Raw genomic sequence first — 21,778 nt, forward strand, 5'->3', positions numbered from 1 at the left:
TCCCGCCCCCGGACACCCGCTCAGGGCAGGTGGACGGTCCGTGGCTCCACATAGCTCTTACCTGGACCCGGCTCTGGGCCATGGTAAGAGCCGCCTGGACTGCTGTGGGGAGCCACGGACCCTCCACCTGCCCTGGGTGGTGGGGGCTGGGAGGCAGGGACACGGGTCGGGGGCTGCTTTCAGGTCCATCACCCCCAGGTAGGTGGAGGTTCTGCGGCTCCCCAGGCTGTCTCTGCTTCCGGTCTGGCCTTGGGCAAAAAGTGGATGGATCAGGCCCATACTCTTTCAAAAAGTGGGAGGGTCATGGGCCCTTCCCCCACCACCCTGCCTGTTCTGGCAACCCTGGCTTATGTAGCCCAAGGTCCAGTGTGCATCAGTAGCAGTGGTGGGACTTACAAACTGTGAACTACAAACTGTGGCATGTCTGACCCAACTGTCTGTGAAATCAGGAAAACTCCCATTGCATTCACTGGCAGTTTGATCAGGTCCTAAATCAGTTCCTTTAGTGCCCATGCTGCCAAAAGAGGATTTACTCTTCTTTGTAAAGTGCTTTGTGAGCCTTGATCGATCGGTACTTCAGCCCTCATATAGAGTGCGCCGATCACAACACGTCTTCCATTCTTCTCTTATCCTGGCCTTCCTTCTCCATGTGCGGCCATGCCTTTTCACAATAAAATCTTCCCATCTCTTTCGAGGTCGGCCGAGTGGTCATTTCAGTTACCACGGGTACCACTCAACGACAGCTGTAGTCCCAGCCCATCACATTTTGCTGTACCTGCTTTCAACAATGACATCCTGCACTCCATTCTGCTGTCTGATCACTTCATTGGGGACACGGTCGCATATTGAAATCCCCAGAATTCTTCTTTCCATTGCCTTCTCTGTGATAGAGAGTTGTTGCTCGTCTATTTTCGTCAGGGCCCACGTTTTGCTGCCGTACAACATTGCTGGCAGTACAGTTGAGTTGAAGAGGTTTTGAGAGCCACAAGTGAAAGAAGTGCAATATGGCCACAGTTCAGCAAGGCATTTAAACATGGGCTTAGGTTTCAACATTTGCTGAAGTCATTGGGACTATGTATGTGCTTCAGTGCGTTGATGAACTGGGTTTTTAAGAGCTAAATATTGTTATTCTTAGTGGTAAGGAGAACTGGTAAAACACTGGGTGGAGCATTTAAAAGTAAGTAACATTAATTCAATTAAATCCTCTTGGACCAAAGTCTCTCCAGCTAATGCAGTTTACAGATAAATTTTCTCCTGCACTCATTTAAACATAATTACTGCACTTATCTTGTCATGATGAAATTTCTGAAGGTTACTTGCACTGTGCACATGCAAACCTGAAAGTTATGCTGACCTTTGGTTATAAGATTTTTTTTAAATTACTTTTATTTAGATTGTAGCATCAAACTTCTTATAATTTCCTACTTTTATACAGCACCTTTCAACTCAGAGGATCCCAAACTGCAAACTAACAAGCAATGAAGCACAGGCAACCATGTGAGCACCACACAGCAGTGCTAACAACAATTTAGGACATGGAGTGAAGAAAGAGTGTATCCGAGTAAAACGACAGAGGATATTCAAGTAGGCAAAATATAGTTTCTAAAAACAAAATTTGGCCAGATCACCCTGCTGACTCGGGTCTGTCTCCTGAGCTGTGTCCACACTCAAAACAACAGGGCTTGGACCTGAGTCATAGCAGGAACTGGGCTCTGACCCACCTCCCTAGTAGGGTCCTAAAACCCAGGTCCAGAGTGCATGCTGACCCAAGTCAGACTGATTTGTGTGTGGATGGAAGGGAGGCTTGGGCTTAAATCTGAGTCAGAGCTCTGGCTTAGTGTGCAGTGTAGACAGATCCTACAAGGGAAGAACAATCTTTCAGGCAACTTCACCTCTGTCTTATGCTCGGTGGTGCTGGTGGGTACTGAAGGAAGTGCTGCCTAGCGCTCTGTGGCCAGGTGGAGGCTTGCCATGATGTGAGACCTTTGAGCGTAATTGTGAGAAACAAGTATTATGGAGATGAGGTGAGCACTGGAGAAGACTTATTACGTCATCCAGGCCATTGCAAGATTGTTCCAGGTGTCATAAGTAAAAGGGATGGCGAATATGACTCTTTCCCCACCTCTCTCCTCCTAAACAAACCAAATCACCCAGCACATTATTAAAGAACACCCAAGCGATTTATTACCGTTCCTATTGGATGCACTAGCTGACATCAAGGGAGAATGCAGCGCCGCTAAGCATTTTAAACTGTTAAACAAAAGAATGGAATAGAGCAGAAGTAAAAAGTTCTCGTCCCACAGAGAGTTCCTCACATGTTCGGATGAAGTGAATTAAAATTGACACTGAGAAAAATCTAATTGAACCAGAGACAACAAAACACTCTTCTCTATAGAAACTAAAACCCCGGTGGAATTGCTCAGGTTAACATAGTGCATTTTAAAACAACAATAGTTTTATATGCCATGATCTGCAAACACAAAATGAAAGCTCTGGTTTAAAATTGATGAAAATGGTAAGAGCAGGAAAATGGGAATCAGAGCCCCTAGGTGTACTACACACTTGCTTTCTAATCCATGACATATAACAGCCTCTCTGTGTGGTGTATTGAAATTATACTAAAATTACAATCTATCACACTTAAGTTTTGAAGAGTTTCCTGGTCCTGCTTGCAGGCTACGGTGCTCTGTAGGGCAGTGTGCGTTTAAAGACAGTTCTGCAGAGAGCCAGCCTAAAGTACAGAGAACTGAGTTGTGCCTCTGAGTTTTAGGGAGCAGCTGCTTTTTTCTCTCTCTCTGTTTTTGGGTTTTTAATTCTAAGTTTTTATTTAACTTCTCTGTGTATATGCCATGAAAATAACACTCTAATTCCCCATCAGTTCCATTAGTTAGACAGGGAAACTAACATAAGTGGTGTTAGTATTAATAAGTATTTGTGCAAGTAAAGTCCTTTGAGAGCCAGGGATGTGAGGGAGGCAGTGTAACCCAGGTGATAAGGCAATGGATCAGGAGCGACAGGGGTTCTTTTTCCGTTCTCAATCACTGTGTAACCTTGGGGAAATCCGTCCACCTCCCCATGCCTCACTTTGCCTGTCTGTAAAATGGGGATAATGATACATACCTTTGTGAAGCATTATGAGATCTATGGATAACACGGCTAAGTATTATTATGATGATGATTTATGCTAAAAGTGCTAAAGTCATTATTATTAAAGTACAAAGAATCTTCGTATCTAGGCTTGGCAGAATTGGATTTTTTTTTTAATTTTGAGGATAAAATCAATATTTATTTTAAGCATTACAGTAGGACCTCAGAGTTACAAACACCTTAGGAATGGAGGTGGTTTGTAACTCTGAAACGTTTATAACTGAACAAAACGTAATAGTTGTTCTTTCAAAATTACAAGTGAACATTGACTTAATACATCTTTGAAACTTTATTATACATAATGATGCTTTCCCTTTATTTTTTTTAGTAGTTTACATTAACGCAGTATTGTACTATATTTGCTTTTTATTTTTTTGGTCTCTGATGCTGCCTGATTGTGTACTTCTGGTTCTAAATGAGGTGTGTGGTTGACTGTCAGTTCATAACTCTGGTGCTCATAACTCTGAGATTTTACTGTATTTTCTATTTTTATCAATTTAAATTTTCACAGTTGCAGGAAATTATGGAAGGGTCAAAAATAATTATTTAACGACAGTAGATGTTGAGATTCAAAAAGTTAAAGCTTTATAACTGTTAAAACATGTCAAAACATACAAAGTAAATAGTCTTAAATCAAACTCTACTAAATTGTCAAGTAGCATTTTTCTTACTTTGCCTCTCTGTAAATTTCGATTATCACCCATGGAAATATTTTTTCATGCGTTTGTGTGTACACAATGAAATTGATGGTTACTAACATTTACCGATAAAAATCTAATCCTTCCAAACCTACTCATGTTATACATTACATGAATCAACCACACACTACCATACAGTTCACTTATTGGACAGCTTCCTGAATGTGAAATTGGAAGCCTAACATCTTGATCTACTAAAACTGTTCAATTATTCTTTGAAATATAAATTCACCCAAATTCAGTTAGGCAAATAAGAGACATGGCTTATTATACCTAAGCAACTCCCTTAGTAGTTCATTTTATTCTTCTAAAGGAGTGTGTGATAACCACTATTTCTGAGTGTATTTTAAATTAAAACCACAGTGTAGTAGAGAATGGAGTTTCTCTCTCTTTCCAAATAATAATGAATTTATTCATCTGCAGAGAGAGTCTGCCATGTCCATCTTAAAACTCTGTGCTCATGGGCATAGATTAGACAGTAATTAAGCACAGTGAAAACCCAAAAAGATCTACTGGAAACGTTCAGCTTTAATGTACGCACCGAGCTTTTCTCAAAGTGGTTTTTTTTAATAAGATTAGAAAGACCTAGATTCTTTAAAATGCCTCATTCTCTGAGCGGGGTGACTCAGGATTAGTATGAGATAAGCAGCCATACCCCTATAGATCGCTGCTTTGAAGTCAGCCCAACCAGATTGTTGTCGAAAGGCAGACCATAGGAAGTTATTTGCTGGCCTCTGTTAAATAAGTGGATGGTTCTTGATTGGTTGGCAGGTAAGGGTTTAGGGGTTGATGGAGGTCCTAGTGTTGTGAATGTCATTATTATGGTACAAAGGCTTAGACATTATAGATACAGAGGCTCCATACAGTCTGAAGTACAGGCTCACTATTATTCTATAACACACTTCTTTTTTGTCCGCTGAACACTTCTCAGTATTTTCTTCCCCAGAGCCCAATGCCCAGCCAGATTGTGTAAAGATGACAATCTGGTCTCCACATCCTTCACAAATTTTGCTATTATGATGTTATGAGTGAATGACTCTGTCTTAGAGAGATAAAAATTAGAGATTTTTAAATCTCTGTTGCTAACAATACCTTAGTTTATTACAGTTGAAATACATTTTAAAAATGTAGGTTCCGTGCTTGAATATCTAAGTTTTATTCATGAGTATTACATTATGTCCTATGTCCCTTATTTCCATTGACTAACTCAGATAAGCAAGTGCTTGCATCAGCAGGGACTTACTACGCTTGTCACAAATTACAGAATCTTAGAAATGTAGGGCTGGAAGGGATCTCGAGATGTGAGCAAGTCCAGCTTCCTGCACTGAGAGAGGACCAAGTAAACCTGGAGCATCCCTGACAGGTGCTTGTGCAACTTGTTCTTAAAAACCTCCAGAAATGGGGATTCTACAACCTCCCTTGGAAGCCCATTCCAGAGAACAATTACCTTTATAGCTAGAAAGTTCTTCCTAGTAGCTAATCTGAATCTCCCTTGCTGCAGATTAAGACCATTACTTCTTGTCCTACCTTCAATGGACATGGAGAACAATTGATCTCCATCCTCTTTATACCAGCCCGTAACATATTTGAAGACTTATCAGCCTCAGCCTTCTCTTCTCAAGACTAAACATGCCCAGCTTTTTTTTAACCTTTTCTCATAGGTCAGGTTTTTAAAAACTTTTTTTTTAAATCCTTTTTGTTGCTCTCCTCTGGACTCTCTCCAATTTGTCCACATCTTTCCTAAAGTGTTGTGCCCAGAACTGGACAATACTCCAGTTGACGCTCCATTCAGTGCTGAGTAGAGCAGGACAATTACCTTCTGTGTCTTACCTACAACCCAGAATTATATTAGTCTTTTTTTGGTAAGCGCATCACACTGTTGACTTATATGCAATCTGTGATCCACTATAACCCCCAAATCCTTTTCAGCAGTACTACCACCTAGCCAGTTATTCCCCATTTTGTAGCTGTGCATTTGATTTTTTTCCTTCCTAATGGAAGTATTTTGCACTTATCTTTATTGAATTTTATCTTGTTGCATTCAGACCAATTCTCCAACCTGTCAAGTCATTTTGAATTCTAATCCTGTTCTCCAACATGCTTGCAACCCCTCCCATCTTGGTGTAATCTGCAAATTTTATAAGCATACTCTCCACTCCATTATCCAAGTCATTAATGAAAATATTTAATAGAAGTGGACCCAGGACTAACCTCTAGTAATTTTATCTAGACCACATTTCCCTGGTTGGCTGATGAGAATGTTATGTGTCAAAAGTATTACTAAACATCAAGATATGTAGACATGTCTACTCAGCCAGTAATGCTGTCAAAGAAGGGAATTGGGTTGGTTTGGCATGATTGGTTCTTGACAAATCCATGCTGGCTATATCTTATAACTCCATCATCATTGAGGTGCTCACAAATTGATTGTTTAATAATTTGTTCCTGTACCTTTCCAGGTAAGAAGGTTAGGCTGACTGGTCTAAAATTCCCCAGGGTCCTCTTAGTACCCATCTTTAAAAATGGGAACAGTGTTTTCCCTTCTCCAGTCCTCTGGAACCTCACCCATGCTCCATGATTTCTCGAAAATAATTGCTAATAGTTCCAAGATTGTTTCATCCAGATCCTTACATATCCTGGGATGAATATGATCAGGCCCTGACGACTTTCCTTTATGGATATTTTTGCATTTTATTCAGCTTGGAAAATGAAACTAGACTGGTTGTTTTCATTCTTGTTTATATACAAATTTTATATTTCTAGTCTTGTGCCCTAGCATGATGATGTTAACTCTTCTGTGTGTTTCCAACAGTGCAGGGCAATGCATACATTAAATATATATGTTCATAGAGTTATCCTTTTACATTTATGAAAACATTTCTAATCATATTTGATTTTGTAAAGATATTACAAAATACTCCACAAATAAATGTTGGGTCTTAATTACTTGACAAGATCTGTTCTAACTTCAAAGAGGATACTATTTATCTACTCAGTTTTCTTGATCAATATCAGTGCAATATGCTTTTTTCCTCCCCAGAGCAATCTCAGTTGGGAGAAATGATAGTTTTAACATTTTAACTTTTCTCCCTCATTACCCTGAAATTGATCTGAAAGATAATCTGCAAAGAATTTTTAAAAGAGGCTTTGTGCCCATTTTCTTTTCTTTATAATAAATAAAATACTGAATTTCTGATTTTTATTCTCCTCAGAAATATTAGGAGTGCTAAGTCTGACTTTCCCTGGGTTTACTGGGGGTCTCAGATATAGATTGGGCTCTATCTCATCCTTGAATTGAAAAGGCAGGGACAATGATCCCTTAACATAACCTTCCTTTCTCCCAAGTGTTTCTTAGAGGTTAGAATTAAATAGTTGTTAACAAAAATCAAAGTTGCAAACAGTCTGATGGTCACAGGTTGGCTGACCCCCTCAAGGAGAGATGAGCCTCATCACCACCTGTGACAAGATGAAAATGATGAAAATGGAGTGATGAAAGTGGACAAGGTCATGTGACCAGTGGGTCATGGAACTCAGTCAGGTCTAAGGTATATATATATAAAAAAGAGGCCTGTGGAAAGCCTGGGGAGGTGGCCTATGGAGAAGGCAGAGAGAGTCTTGAGTCCTCTCCAGGGTGAGAAGGCTAAACTCCTGGAAGTATCTGAGGGGTAGCCATGTTAGTCTGGATCTGTAAAAGCAGCTGAGAGTCCTGTGGCACCTTATAGACTAACAGACGTATTGGAGCATGAGCTTTCGTGGGTGAATACCCACTTCATCGGATGCATCCAAATACCCACTTGCATCCGACGAAGTGGGTATTCACCCACGAAAGCTCATGCTCCAATACGTCTGTTAGTCTATAAGGTGCCACAGGACTCTTTGCTGCTCAAACTCCTGGAAATAAGTCCTGGGAGTCACTGCTCGGTGAGCAGGAAGACAGACCTGCAGGGAGGATGGGTTGTGGCAGTCTGAGACTGGGCTGAAGAATTTTGTTTTGAATTCCATTTATACCATCCTGTTGGCAGGACTTAATACATCGGACTCCAGTAGGGAAACCTTGTTTTGACTGTCTTGGTCTGTGGTGTGGTGTGGAGTGCTGAAGGTGTCCTGTGGGCCGGGGAAACTGAAGCAGGTTATTCTGCAGAGCCACCCCAGGCTTTGAGGAGGTGCTCTGGAGGTGGCTGACCTGGTTACCTTGACTAAAAATCCCTTCTCTTCTAAGGGCTGGTCAACACACAGTTTTGCTACCAAGTTAACCATGCTGCGTTAGAAACCAATACAGTTAAACGGGTGCAATCCCTTAGTGTGGATGCAGGTAAAGGTGCTTTTATCAGTATAGCCTATTTTTGGAGATTCCTAGGAAGTTTTCAATCAATATAGTTAAATCAGTACTAAAATAGTGTAGACAAGCCTGTGCAAACAAGCTGTTCTTTCCCTCTATATGTATTCTTCTCTTGTGTTATGGTAGCACCTAGGAGCCCAAGTCCTGGACCAGGACTCCATTGTGCTAGGAACTGTACAAACACAGAATGAAAAGATTATTAAAGTGTTGCTTCTCCACTCATCCAGAGATACAAGGAGAACAAGAGCTAAATTTCTGATTTCTAAAAACAAGAAGAAAACATCTTTTCCAGGCCTCCTCCACACACCAAGCAGCAGCAGAAAAAAGGCAAAGTCCTCTTTTGCCCATCATTCCCCTTTACAGGTCATTTTAAATAACTCTCATTCTACAACATCTTTGTGAGCTGTGCTCACCAATGAAGTTGTCTCCAATTGCCAGTGGGCTTTGGGTTGGTTTTGATGCGGTTCCTTCTTTTGCAATAAATCATGACTGGATTTTACGATGAGGCAGATTTATGTAGACAACTTCACAGTCACGTGTGATTGGAAATTAGCGGCATCTGCCCCACCCCCCACCTCCAACCAATGCAAAAATATCATGGGTCACAAGAAGGCTCAGATGTTCATCAAGCCAAATGCAGCTCACCAGCTGTCAGCTGGGCCCACAAAGGACTTGCCATTCTATCCTGTTAGCTGCTTAAGTGAGGAAACCTTACCTTACCGGGTACCTGGGGGCAGTGCTCACGTTATGTGCTGCTCTGTGTATCAGAAGCAGCACTCTGAAACACTGGTGGAAGGAATAACTTTCTTGAGGCATATTCACTGATTCCTCTCTGCGTGGAGGGGAAAGAGGCAGAGTTTGGTTTAAATACTCTTCTTTTGCCCACTGTCTCTCTGTCTTAGAATCATAGGACTGGAAGGGACCTCGAGAGGTCATCTAGTCCAGTCCCCTGCACTCAAGGCAGGACTAAGTACTATCTAGACCAGGGGTGGGCAACCTATGGCACGGGTGCCGAAGGCGGCATGCAAGCTGATTTTCAGTGGCACTCACACTGCCTGGGTCCTGGCCACCAGTCCAGGGGGCTCTGCATTTTATTTAATTTTAAATGAAGCTTCTTAAACATTTAAAAAACCTAATTTACTTTACATACAACAATAGTTTAGTTATATATTATAGACTTATAGAAAGAGACCTTCTAAGAACGTTAAAATGTACGACTGGCTCGCGAAACCTTAAATTAGAGGGAATGAACGAAGATTCGGCACACCACTGCTGAAAGGTTGCCAACCCCTGATCTAGACCATCCCTGACAGGTGTTTGTCCAACCTGCTCTTAAAAATCCCTGTATCGTCCCAGGGTTTAATATTAATGGAAAGAGCGTTGTCTATTTCGATGCTCACTATGCACTTCAGCGCATTGCAAAACTTCCAGATTCCCCTATAACTTTTAATGTCCCAAAAGCCAAGTACAGTCCTGATTTTTTCCACAGCTTTTCTCTTCTCCACCTTCTTGTTAGTCAACCCTCTCCAAGCCCCTTTCATGTTAACCCTTGTAGACCTTTCACCATAGCTTAACCCTTCCAGACCTGTTACGATTCATGCTACTCTTCTTTGGACTACTGCCCTTCGTGATTTTCTATAGAATGGTTCTAAATATTAGGAACAGTAGTTAAAACATGATCTTTAAAAAAATCCCTTTTTAAGTGTTACAGTATTTCCTTTTAAATTGTGTTCTGTGCTTTGCTTGCTCAATGTCTCTTTGACCACAGTCATCCAATGCATCATGCTAGTCCTTTCATGGCTCTAGCTTTTATGACTCCTCAAAATCCTTCTCCTGCTCTTTAATCAGAATGTATTAGTTTAACATATACTATGACTCAAATCTCAAATTTATTCTTGTTATTCTTGGGTCATTTTATCCAGCAAGACTCCTTCGTATCTGCTCCCTTTCTCCACGTTATTTGCTGGTTCTTCCCCCATCCAATCCATTTTGTATTATCCAAGAACTTGGATAACGTTAGTGGTACTTTCTTCAAAGTCATTTACATACAGAGTGAAAAAAATATTGATCTCCAATACCAATCCCTGTGGTTCTCCAATCTTCATCCCCTTTCTCCCTGACCCATAACCTTTCCCTGTTCAAATCTGCCCTCGATCACATAACCAGTTGCTTTCTCCATTTGAAGACGGCCCCTTCTCTGCTTTGCTAGTATTAGTCTCCTGTGTGACACTGTGTGAACTGCCCCTGGGAAATCTAAGTAGATTATATACACAATTTCACACCTGTCCACTTTCTGAGAAACCTCTTTGAAAACTCCAGCATATTTGTCAAATAAGAATTACCTTTTTTGAAATCAGCTCACAGCTATACTATATTTTATACTGTTGTGTCTATCCCATGCATACGTCTGGAGTGAATGCTCTTTAAGGTTTAGAAATTGAGCATCCAAGAGTCAGAAATGCCAGTGTCGCGGTTGAAATGCAACCTTAACTCTGCCCCCTTCTACTTGTGCCTAAAAACAAGATATCTTTTTATAGCATATTAAACTGGCATTTAATATATTACATCTAGAAGTGTTTGCCTTTAAAAAACACCATTACCACACTGTGTAGAATAGTTGTTTCCTATAGGTATAAAATGTTTACTTTTAAATGGTGATTACTACCATTTCTTATACAATGCTATGTAGAATAAGTTACAGTACTGTAAACAAAGTCTGAAGACTGGAGTTTATTTAACCTTCAGTGAGGTCTACATGCACACATGCAGGCACATGGCATCATTTAATTCGTAGAACTTACAGTCTGTGGCATTTATTAGCTCAAGGGTACTAGAGATAGCTCTATCTAGTATTGGCAGAACACATTAGAGCTGATAGCTAAAAGCTCTTCCATATATAGAGCATGTGGCATTAGACCAGAGGGGAGTTATGGATAGGGAACAGGATACTTATGGCCGAATCGAGACACTACAGTGCTGGAGAGGGGATCGGGTGCACCACTACACAGGTTCCTCAAGAGTTTGCACCTGGCTTCTGCAAGCCTGCGATCACAACACCTTCGGGAGCACTGGAGTGGAGCATTCTCACTGGCTTGCTTAGCTTCTCCGTGTCTGAGCAGCACACAGTAAAGGTGTATTTATGGGAGGAGCACGGTGACATATCTACGCACCCCCTTGTGCATGTCCCCTTTGGGCCATGCGGCCCGCGCTCCTCTTTTGCAGATTGATCGCTAATGGGGAAGGAGGGAAAAGGGATGGTCTCTTTGTCCCCTATCCCTCTCAGACTCATGCACCTGCATCAGATTGTTATCTAAGAGCTAAATTATTGCCAAAGAACGACAAACAGTTTTTGTACACAGCATGCTTTACTCATCCATCTCCCCACACCTGCACCCTGGTGTTATCAAAACCCACTGCCTGCCAGTAGACCCAAACTTGCCATGTGAAGTAGGATAGTACATAGCACCAGCCTTTTACTAGAGCATCTTACTCACTACGAGGCAGCCTCTCTGCTTTCCAGAATATTCCTCTCCTCAGTAAAGGTGGATATAACCTGGAGAGTTCTAAGTAAATCTGAGTCCCTGTCCCCGCACCCATCATATTCCAGAGGAAAAATTTAGTTCTGTCCAGCTTGTCTCTATTCTCGAGCAGCAAGGTAACGGCATAAAGGAGATCTTGGCAGAGGAGAGGAAGAAGGGAAATCTTCACCACACCTTACTTTGATTTGTAAAGGGTTGTGTCTATTTGTAGTGTTATAAAAATGCTCATTAATAAAAATTATTAGAAGTAGGGCATCTTTCCATCAAATATAAAGTATATGAAGTGCACATACTTCATCAGGGAACAGATACGTTTGTTCTGCCTAAATTTTAAACCCACTTGCATATGATAAGTTCAAAAGTTTAACTCAATCTTATTAACTCTCTATAGAACATTTTATATTTTTACTCTGAATTTCTCTTGTGGTGGAAAGCAACACATGGGTGGGTATAAGCTACAGGCGGGAGAAAAGGGTCATATGGTCAAATGTTATGAACTCTTCAAGCTCCCAGAATAAAATGGAGAGGTGCAAACCCTTCACATGCTCCATCAGATTGGCACCTAAAGAGAGAACATCATGATCACAAGCACTGCAGCACAGGCACTCCTGGCATAGAAGACAACAGCTGATTAACTATGCTTCACAAGAGGTTGAGGACAGAGAGTGGGGCTGAACATAATTTAAATCCAACTGAAGATATGAGAGAAATTTAGGTTGCTGGTATTTAAACAACCCTGGCTCTTTTGAAAAGTCCCATGGGATCTTTAATGGCCACAAGTGGTTAAGATGTAGCTTCTACAGCTCATGTAATGAGAGAGCAACATGTATTCTAAAAGAGAAATAGGTACTTCTCTAAAGTGCTGCTTTCTACTTGTCTCCTCCAACTTCAGCTAGGTAGAATTTGCAAGTGGAACAAAAAGCTAGGAGACGAATGAACTAGGACATTCATGGTTAGAGGGTACAGAAGGCCCTCTTAATGACAGCAGAGGAGAAAGAATCAGCCTTTGATTATTTTTGACAGAGTTGTAACAGGCTCAGATTGCAGCCTGACAAACAGCTCATCAGAGAGATCCTATGCCCAAACCAGAGAAATCTCTTTCTCTTCAAGCTAACAGAAATACAGGGCCCTAGTCTAGCAGGAGTGAAGGCTTTCTAAAACCAAACACTATTCAATATTTAGATTCAAGGTGCTTAAAAACAGGTACTAATGCCAACCAGCATTTGCACTTTTGCAATTCGCATGCTGAAGAATGTAAAGAAGGAATCTCTTGATCTTGCCATGTCATGATGCTGCTGTATATGACACAAAGCCATGACTATGCAATGCAAAACAGGGAGTTGTTCTATTGCCATCATAAGCTAAACTTACAAGACATGTTATCCCATAAAACTCTAGGGAATCCCAAGAGATTCTGGGTAGCCAGCAACCCTTATTCCAACCCATCTATCTCAAATAAGAATTGGTTTGAGTGGTTGAGTAGTCTGTAGGCACTGATTTAGTGTACCCCTCAGAATAAACAAACTCTGTCCCTGCTTTTAAAATGTGGCAAAGTGTTTGTCATGTGTTGTTGACACTGACAATGTTAGAAACAGCCTTCAGTAAAGAGAGATTTTTTTCTGGTTCTAATGCATATTTTCTATTCTTCAAACAGAAACCCTTGTATAACTGGATTAAGAAAATTGAGATCTTGTTCCTAAAGGAGAGGTGCCCAACCAGAAACTGAAGAGGTGTCAGCAAGCACCCTCGCTGGCAGTCGCAGCAGAGCAAGGATTGAATGGGCTTGGGGCCATATTTCCATACGCCAGAGTTTCTACAGGAGGAGCTCACTGGTGGGGCAGCGTGCTGCTGTATCACCAGAATTTAAGTCTGCAGGTTTGTCTGGCTTTTTCTGGGACTAAACTCACTCAACATTTAAAAAAAATGTAGTAGCACATAATTATCCTGCTCCCCTGGCTGAAAACAACAGCCAAAAGAAAGACCAGCATTCTAGAGAAGAGATTGGTCGGGAGGGGACTAATAAACTCTTGAGAACTAGTCTATGAAGCTTATTCATACCCTCAACTTGCCTGACAGACAGGTATTGAACAATGGGAAACGTCAAAGAAATGGGCTTCTTCAGTCTCACTACAATGCCATCCTCACTTCATTTGCTACTTAGTGGGAAAGCTTTTCTGAGAGTCAGGAATCAGCTCTTTAAATAAAGCCAGCCTCAAAGTTCAGCATTTTGGTGGTTTACACTAAGCAGGAGTTTGCTCATCCATAGCAGCATGGGCTGCAGTAAATCCAGTTGCCTGACCTCTTAATACTGTCTTCTATCCAGCATTAGAGAAAAAGATACATAGTGAGAAAACTCTGCTAGCATAGTAGGGGTCTATGCACTAAGATACATCATCTTCTGTTTGCTTAGAGAATATGTAAAGCCAAGGGTGGGAGAACGGCACCGATGTTGCAAGAAGAAAATGCCTTCAGTTTTATGGGCACCAATCAAAGCTGCAATTTCAGTGCTAGAACTTGAATTTTATTAGTTGCATAAATTGTATGCTACAAACTCTTCCTATATGCCTACCTGATGCCTGGTGAGCAGATGTAATCTATGTAGGGCATCTGCAAAAGCACCAGTGGTACTATAGAAAATATACAAAGACAGATTAAGTTGTCCTGATGAGTTATCAGGGATGGGGAGCAGCAAGGGAAAAGGTCAAAGAGGGCTGACCTTGTTACACCTATCAGTACCATAGCCGCAGGAGAGAAGAGAAAATTCTGACCCAGCTCATACAGGTGAGCTTGCTACAAGACATGGGAACATCCAAAATTTTGTATCTGACTCAGAGGATAGCGATCACCTCCAGCTGAATGGGAATCTTTACAGTGTTGCTCAGCACTGTTAATCAACTGCTGGCCTACAAAATCCCTTTCGGATGTTCTCTACAGAATGTGTGTTTTAAAGGTGTGGTCAGAAGAAACTAAGGATGAAAAATATCAAGTATTGCCAGGAACAGGCATGGGTGCACATCTGGAGGGATCCAGTGCCTGAAGGCTAACACTCATTATTTGTAACACTGATGAAACTTTAGCACACGCATTGTGGAGAAGATCAGAAAATGCCAAAAATATTAAACAACAAAGGGGATTTTATCTGAGGAAAAGTATTCTGTGACACACAGATAGATACACAAAGTAGTTACATTTTAGTTACATAGATATGCGTGTGTGTGTGTGTGTGTGTGTGTATACACACACATACGCAGAGAAATATAGAGGCAAGGATAAATATATTACATATACATCAGAAATCAAGAGAAAGGCAAGCTCTCTTTTGGATAAGTAACAACAACTGAGCCAGTCCCTAATGTGACCTCAGGAGAGAAATCAGAAATCTGGAAATGAGGCAGGACTTCTTTTATTGCCTCCAGAGAGGTGATGTAGTAAGAGCCCAGCGCTGCGCTCTCTCCTCCTAAAGCCCTCAAATTATTCCCACCTGTGGTGCTGAGAGAGTAAGTGAAAGGAAGTGGAACATTATAGTTTTCATGAGCTAATCCAAGGAAACTGACCGCTCAGGTTTCCATTTCTTCCGGCAATAATAATTTACACTAGGGCTGCACTCTTTTGTTATTTTTTGCGCAGCCGGAATGGTCTCTTCAAGATAACAGATATTTAAACTGCAATTTATGAAGAGGAGGTAGCCAGTAATCTATAGGTATTCAGAAATTCTGGTCTCTTAGGTCTCTGGCTGGCTCAATACAGTATGCTTTAAAAACAGCCATCCCTTAGGAAATCCTGAAGGCATGTATGAGAGTTTTGAAACAGAAAGTAAACAAACACAATCCTCCTACTGTACCTTTGCTTTGGGGTGGGTTCTGACTCCTGTCTCGGAGAACATTAATCTGGTAGACAGCTCCGTAAGGCTCAAAAAGTTCTTTTAGCTCTTTTTCCGACCATGAACGTGGGATTTGTCCAACAAACATCTTAATGGCATCTGGGTCTGGTTGGTCTGAGTGATCCAAAGCTCCATTCATCTTGTTAGCTGTGCCGTTACTAGAAAGGGGAACAAAGAGATAAAAATAATAGGCATAGTTAGGAGAATGAGCATTTTTGATGTATAGTAGATGCAGAAAAAGATGTCAACAGGGCACAATGGGGAAAAAACTGTGCTTAATTAACAGTATAAATGTTACGAACAAAAGCAATGCAAAAATGGCATTACATTTTTCATTGGGACTGGGTTTCACTGCAGGCTGCTGCTTAATACGGTTATATCAGAAAAGAGCTGGAAAATACAAGCCACGAGCCAGTACTTTTGCATCTTAAAGTGAAGGATAATTATGAATAAGTGGAGATTTCTATATACGGCTGCTGTAAACAGCACCAAACAGCTATTGGCAGAAATAAGGCTGTGCCTGATTTGTGTGTGCGTGTGTGTATGTATGCGCGCGTGTTTTGTAATAAGTCACATGAAAGGAATATGAAATGCTTGGCAATCTGTCAGATGACTAATGCAAGATGCCAGCAATGAATTTGCAGATTGTGTGAAGCATCCATGTGTGCATCAAATTAGGATAATATTGCCTAGAATGGAAAACACTCCAGCTATGCGGCTGGTTGCTGCCGATTAGTTGCCTACACTTTTAGAAAGGGAATGGGTGCACCCTGGAATTGCCTGCTTTGTTCAGAAAATGAAAATACTGCTTCAAAAAGTTTAGCGCCATGCAAATAACATTACATGTTTCAAATCGTTCACACCCCATAAATTCCCTACCCTATCTAATTTCCAGATGTGCATTTACACTAGAAACAACTATGCATTTTGAAAAAAAATATTTTATTCTTGCTGATCATTTTGAACTTCTTGGAATAGGAAAATTGCATATCACAGAGTACAACTTTTCCTGAATGTTAGGAAAACAAATTAATTTATATACCAAATAAAGGTAAAATGCATAAAACTCAAGTCACCACTGGTAATTAACAATAATCATTTTGAAACTCTTTTCTTGGACCAAGATTTCCTATAGTAACTAGTAGTGATTTTGGGTGACCAATTCGACACACCTTAAAGCGGCCTGGTTTTCAGAAAGTGCTGAGCGCTCATCCTCTGAAACTCAGGCCTCTTTAAGGCATGTCAAAAGTTGATCAGCTAAAAATTGAGGCACCCAGAATCCCCCGACACTTTTGAAAATCTTGGCTTTGGATCATAGGTTCTCTAGCTGATACCTGCCCAGAAGAGAACACTCATATCACTCAAGGGCTGGAGACTGCACAAAGACCAAGCCATACATTTTACCTTTTTTTTAAAAAATGTTTTTTAAAGCCCTGCATAATTTCCCTGCCTTGGGGCTAAAACTTAGGCAAAGACAAATTATTCAGTTTTTGGTAGTTCGCTTCCTCTGAAGCACAGTGCACCTGAACACATTAATATGCCCATATTAACTTTTGCACTTTTCCTAGTTATTAAAGAGAAGAGAAAAAGTTACTTGCAAAGCACATTTCAAAACCGATGATGAAAAGTTCATTCATCACTTTTGTCAAGTATCTTTAACATGGCTCAATGGGCAATAGAATAAACTTCACTCACTTATTAACCTTCAATGACTCATCTCTTTCCTGAATTACTACAGGAGAAAAACCTGCAAGTCTCTTCTCAAGCAAAATTCCTATGGATTCTAGTAGGATTTTGGCCTAAATAAGGGACAAAAGGATTTTGCTCATCCCTTTCTATTGTCTTTAATGTACAAATATTCTTGATCATCTTACACCACTTCTTAGTTTCAAAGCTCTTTCACTGATCACAAGAACTCTAATGTGGTTCTTCCGATATTTGTGGGATCATTGCCATCACCCATCCATTTCAGCATAATGAATGAGAGAGAAATAATGCAGCAGAAAAACAAAGGCCCTAATACTGCAAGTTGCTCCATGCAAGCAGCCTTCCCCATCCATGCAGAGGCTCGCTGACTCCCCTGGGATTCCATGTGGCGCAGAGTTTCACCCATGCAGAGCAGCTTTTAAGTTTGGGGCTTCAATACTTATCAGAGTTAGATGTAGGAATCGCTCTGTGAAATTCTATGGCCAATATTATGCAGTGGGTCAAACCTAATGATCATAATTATTCCTTCTGGCCTTGAGAACTGAGGAACCATATTTCACACCTACATCATGCCTTTCCTTTGAAAGTTAAAGAACAAAAACAAACAAACAAACAAAAAAAACCCCATCTGATCTATTCAGAGGAGATTTTCGAACACATATATGGCTATTAGACACCAAACTCCCCATCGTTTAGATTCAGGCACTTAATTGCCATTTGGGCCTTTGAAACCTCCCCCTTATGTACTTCATACCATTTTAGAAACATTGACTAACTAAATTCTGCAGTGTACCCTTTGCTTTGATAGTCTTTATATTGGTTCATATATTTTGGTTAGGAAGCAAGCCAAGATTACTTGCACTTTGATTTCTTCCTTATTTATGTTAATGTGCAATATTTTAGAAACATTAACAAACATAATTCATTATTAAAAAAAGTTCTATTCTCTATTCCTTTTCTCCTCCAGCATGTACATTCATCATATACACACAAAGGTATAGGGTCAAAATTATGCCACAAATTACACTCGATGTGGGATAACAAGTGTACACATTGGTAGACTTGTTCTGGGTAGGAGGAAAAAACAATGGCAATGTGATGGCACCACTCTCTTTCTAACTAATGAAACAACTGAAACTGACCTTTATAAAACACATCAACAGAAACAAACAAAATCTGTGTTCATTCCAATGAATCCCTGTCATCATTACGGGCCTGATTCAGCAAAGCCCTTAGTATATGATGAATTGGGATGGATTTAAACAAAGCAGCTAAGCACTTGCTTAACTTTAATGGAATTTAAGGGGGATTAAATTAAGCATGTTCTTAAGTGCTTTACTGAATATGGATTTTGTGTTTAATTTTCAGCCCTTGCTGAAGTGCTTTGCTGAATCAGGACCTAAACAAATAGCTGAATGATGGAATTGAAAAACTCTTGGGTTTCTATTCTTGGTTTGCCACTGACTCACTGCATTATCTTGGGCACTCAAACCTTTCTGTGACAAATTCCTACCCTTTTCAACACCTGTGCAAGCCCATTGACAGCAGGTGGGTGAAGGAAGAACAAAATTTGTCCTTGTCCACGTAAACTTGCGCAACTGTTCAATGGGTTTATAATATTTTCCTATTTGCAACCGTGGAGTTGGGCTTAAAAGTATATTGACACCAATAGAAAAAGGGAGAAGGCAAGTTATATCCACCTCAATGGGATGCGTTTCTGTGGGCATACATGGGCTAGTCTTTGAAGGTGCTGAATGCCTCCTTGTAGGTTTGGAGCTCTCTCACTTGCCACTGAGTTCCAGGATTGCTGAGGCTAACACATCCCTTGGGCCCACAATCTATTTTAGGGTTTTACAGTTGTGCCCATCCCCGTAGGAGGCTATAACGCATTAGGACCATTCATAAAGATAAATCAACTGGGAAAAAATAGGGAGGGGAAGAACGGTTTTTAATTAATCCAATTTCTACGGTCTACTCCGAGCACACGCTGAGAATCACAGTCCTACAAACACCTGCATTAAGATTCAGCTATCACATTGTCTGTTCGGGGGAAAAAGTAATGTCCTTTTGAGTAGGATATGGTCAAGATGATGGGAAGAATGGCATAATCTCCAAGCAATCCCTCTGAAAACTCAAAAAGGAAACCCCAACTAAAGGAGGAAAAACCCCTATGCCCTTAACTTTCTCTTGCCTAGAAAATATTTTATATTAGGCTGAGACTTGTTAGTCATCAATGAGAAGGAGCCGTTTTGTCACTTGGCTGTGCTGATACACTGGAACTCAGAGGAAGTGGCTCTCTCCCCCTCACTCAGGAAATAACAAGGAAAAAAAAAGAGAAATCACACATGAAACTTTATTTCCAAGAGGAAACAAACCAATACTCTGGAAAGCTTAAGGCCTCTACTATTTCTTGAAAGTGTGAGCACAAAAGGGAGCTGCGTCTAGGGGACACTAACGAGAGCAGAATCCCATGACAATTACTGTCAGTACCCAGATGATGATATATTGAAAAGAAAATTTAGGTTATGCGGCCAGCTGCCTCTGCGCTGCAGTAAGCCTCTCTCTATGGCCAATTTAGTCCACTGGACTCACGGGTGACCCAGCACGTTATCCTAATCACTGACAAGGTGTCATCTATATTGTGGAGAGCAGCCTGAGGGCAGAGATTAAGCCAGTGAGTGGCTGACTGCTTGTGGTTGCTGCCAGAGCATCCTTTCTCTCAATTTGTGCCAATTTTCCTTCTAATAACCTACCTATTGTTCCATCATTTCAGGAAGCTGACAGGACCATTCTTTGAGGAGCGATAGATCGTTTTGCTATTACTTACATTTACTAGCAGCACCCCACTCTTGTTTTTAATCCCAGCAAATCTACTGGGAGTGAATTTATTACTAATTAGAGATGGGCCCTGGAACCACAGTGTTTGGGTCTGGATCTTAAGATACCAGGCCAGACTCATTTCCATTCACAACAAGCCAATTGTTCAACAGTCAGTGGTAGTGACCAAAATAGCTTTGTTTCTTGGCCTGATGTGAACCTTTCTGACAGTTTTATTTTGGTTAGCTTCCTCTCCCCATCCCAAGCCTCACCCGACTCCAATTACTTTAATGTTTTGTCCAGATTTGCCTTTCCTTCTATGATCCAGTGCTACAAAACATGGGCTTAACTGTAAACAAATGATTAAGGCCCCTCCCTCCCGCTTAACAGTATTAATGCCCTATAGATGTAGAAAGGCTCGGAAATGTATAAGGAAAAAATAGGCGGCAAGTGAACGAACTATTAAATCCATCTTAATACAGAGGCACTTTAGTTTCATAGTAGTAAATGTTTAGTGCCCGTAGGCCCCAACTGGGATTGGGGACCAATTGGGTTGGGTTCTGGGCACGCACAGAAAAGGGCCAATCCCTGCCCTCAAACCCGCATAGTGTTAAAGCTGATGTGCTGAACATATAAATTACTGTATTATTGTAGGTTTATAAGCACCTTTTACCTGGAAGGATTACAAGGTGCTTTACAAACTTGCCATATGCAGGAATGACTTCATCCTCGGGTGACATGCAACAGCGGTGTAACACCACACTGCACTCCCACACAGCAGTTTAAGCCAGAAAGTAAAGAACAATATCATATCCAATTGAAACAGGGAGGGGTGGGGGAGTTTATAGATGCAGAATGTAATTACCCAAATTGGATTTTGGCCAGGACACCGCCACTTGCACAATAAAATAAAAAAGTGCCTTTGGGTTTTTAACAACCACACTTGATCAGGACGATGTGTCATGGAAAAGATGGCCCCTCCAGTAGCTTATTGTCCCATAAGCACTTCCCTGGAGCAGTGGTTTAAAACTTACTCCGAGAGAAGAATGCTTCTTTGCAAATCATCACCATCTCTTGGTGTAACACCCTGTGCTCTCCTTAGCAGAACTCCTATAAACCAATATGTTTCATTATTCTAATTAAATTAAGTTCCATATGTATCCATAAAAGTGACTGCTGAAAAGATTTGACACCACAGCTCGTTAACACAACAGCGCATTGCAGGGCTTTCAATCCAGTGAATGCAATCATATTGTACACGAGTAATACAAGACTTATAATGCCCCTCTCTGTTTTGCAACTCCATTCATGCTGCCCTGGTGCTTGTATAACAAACTGGTATTTACAAAGACGCTTGACAGAAGCTGGGAATGGGCGATAGGGGACGGATCACTTGATGATCACCTGTTCTGTTCATTCCCTCTGGGGCACCTGGCATTGGCCACTGTCGGAAGACAGGCTTCTGGGCTAGATGGACCAATGTTCTGACCTAGTATGGCCCTTCTTATGTTGTCACTATCTTCTGCATATCAAGGGCAGTTGGAACTTCACAGCAACGCAGTAGGGAGAGAACACCCACCCCTTCAGCCCCCAAATCAGTGACCCTTACTCATTCTGTTAACAGATTATGGCTTATGACAAACAGCTGAGC

The 21,778-nt window shown here is 41.0% G+C and overlaps 1 protein-coding gene across 29 annotated transcripts in view; it reads right to left on the minus strand.

The window, feature by feature from the left end:
* The window catches only part of CELF2 (CUGBP Elav-like family member 2), a 440,299-nt gene that overhangs the window by 131,368 nt on the left and 287,153 nt on the right, over positions 1-21,778 (minus strand). For 28 of the 29 annotated variants that reach the window (XM_039519503.1, XM_039519472.1, XM_039519478.1 and 25 more), the window contains one exon: positions 15,565-15,761. In XM_039519503.1, the coding sequence (XP_039375437.1) occupies positions 15,565-15,761 (197 nt within the window). Of the gene's footprint in view, positions 1-15,564; positions 15,762-15,930; positions 15,956-21,778 lie in introns of those variants that run through there. The other variant, XM_039519488.1, reaches the window with a different exon arrangement.

The sequence above is a fragment of the Mauremys reevesii genome, linkage group 1 (genome assembly GCF_016161935.1).
Source record: "Mauremys reevesii isolate NIE-2019 linkage group 1, ASM1616193v1, whole genome shotgun sequence".
NCBI lineage: Eukaryota > Metazoa > Chordata > Testudines > Geoemydidae > Mauremys > Mauremys reevesii.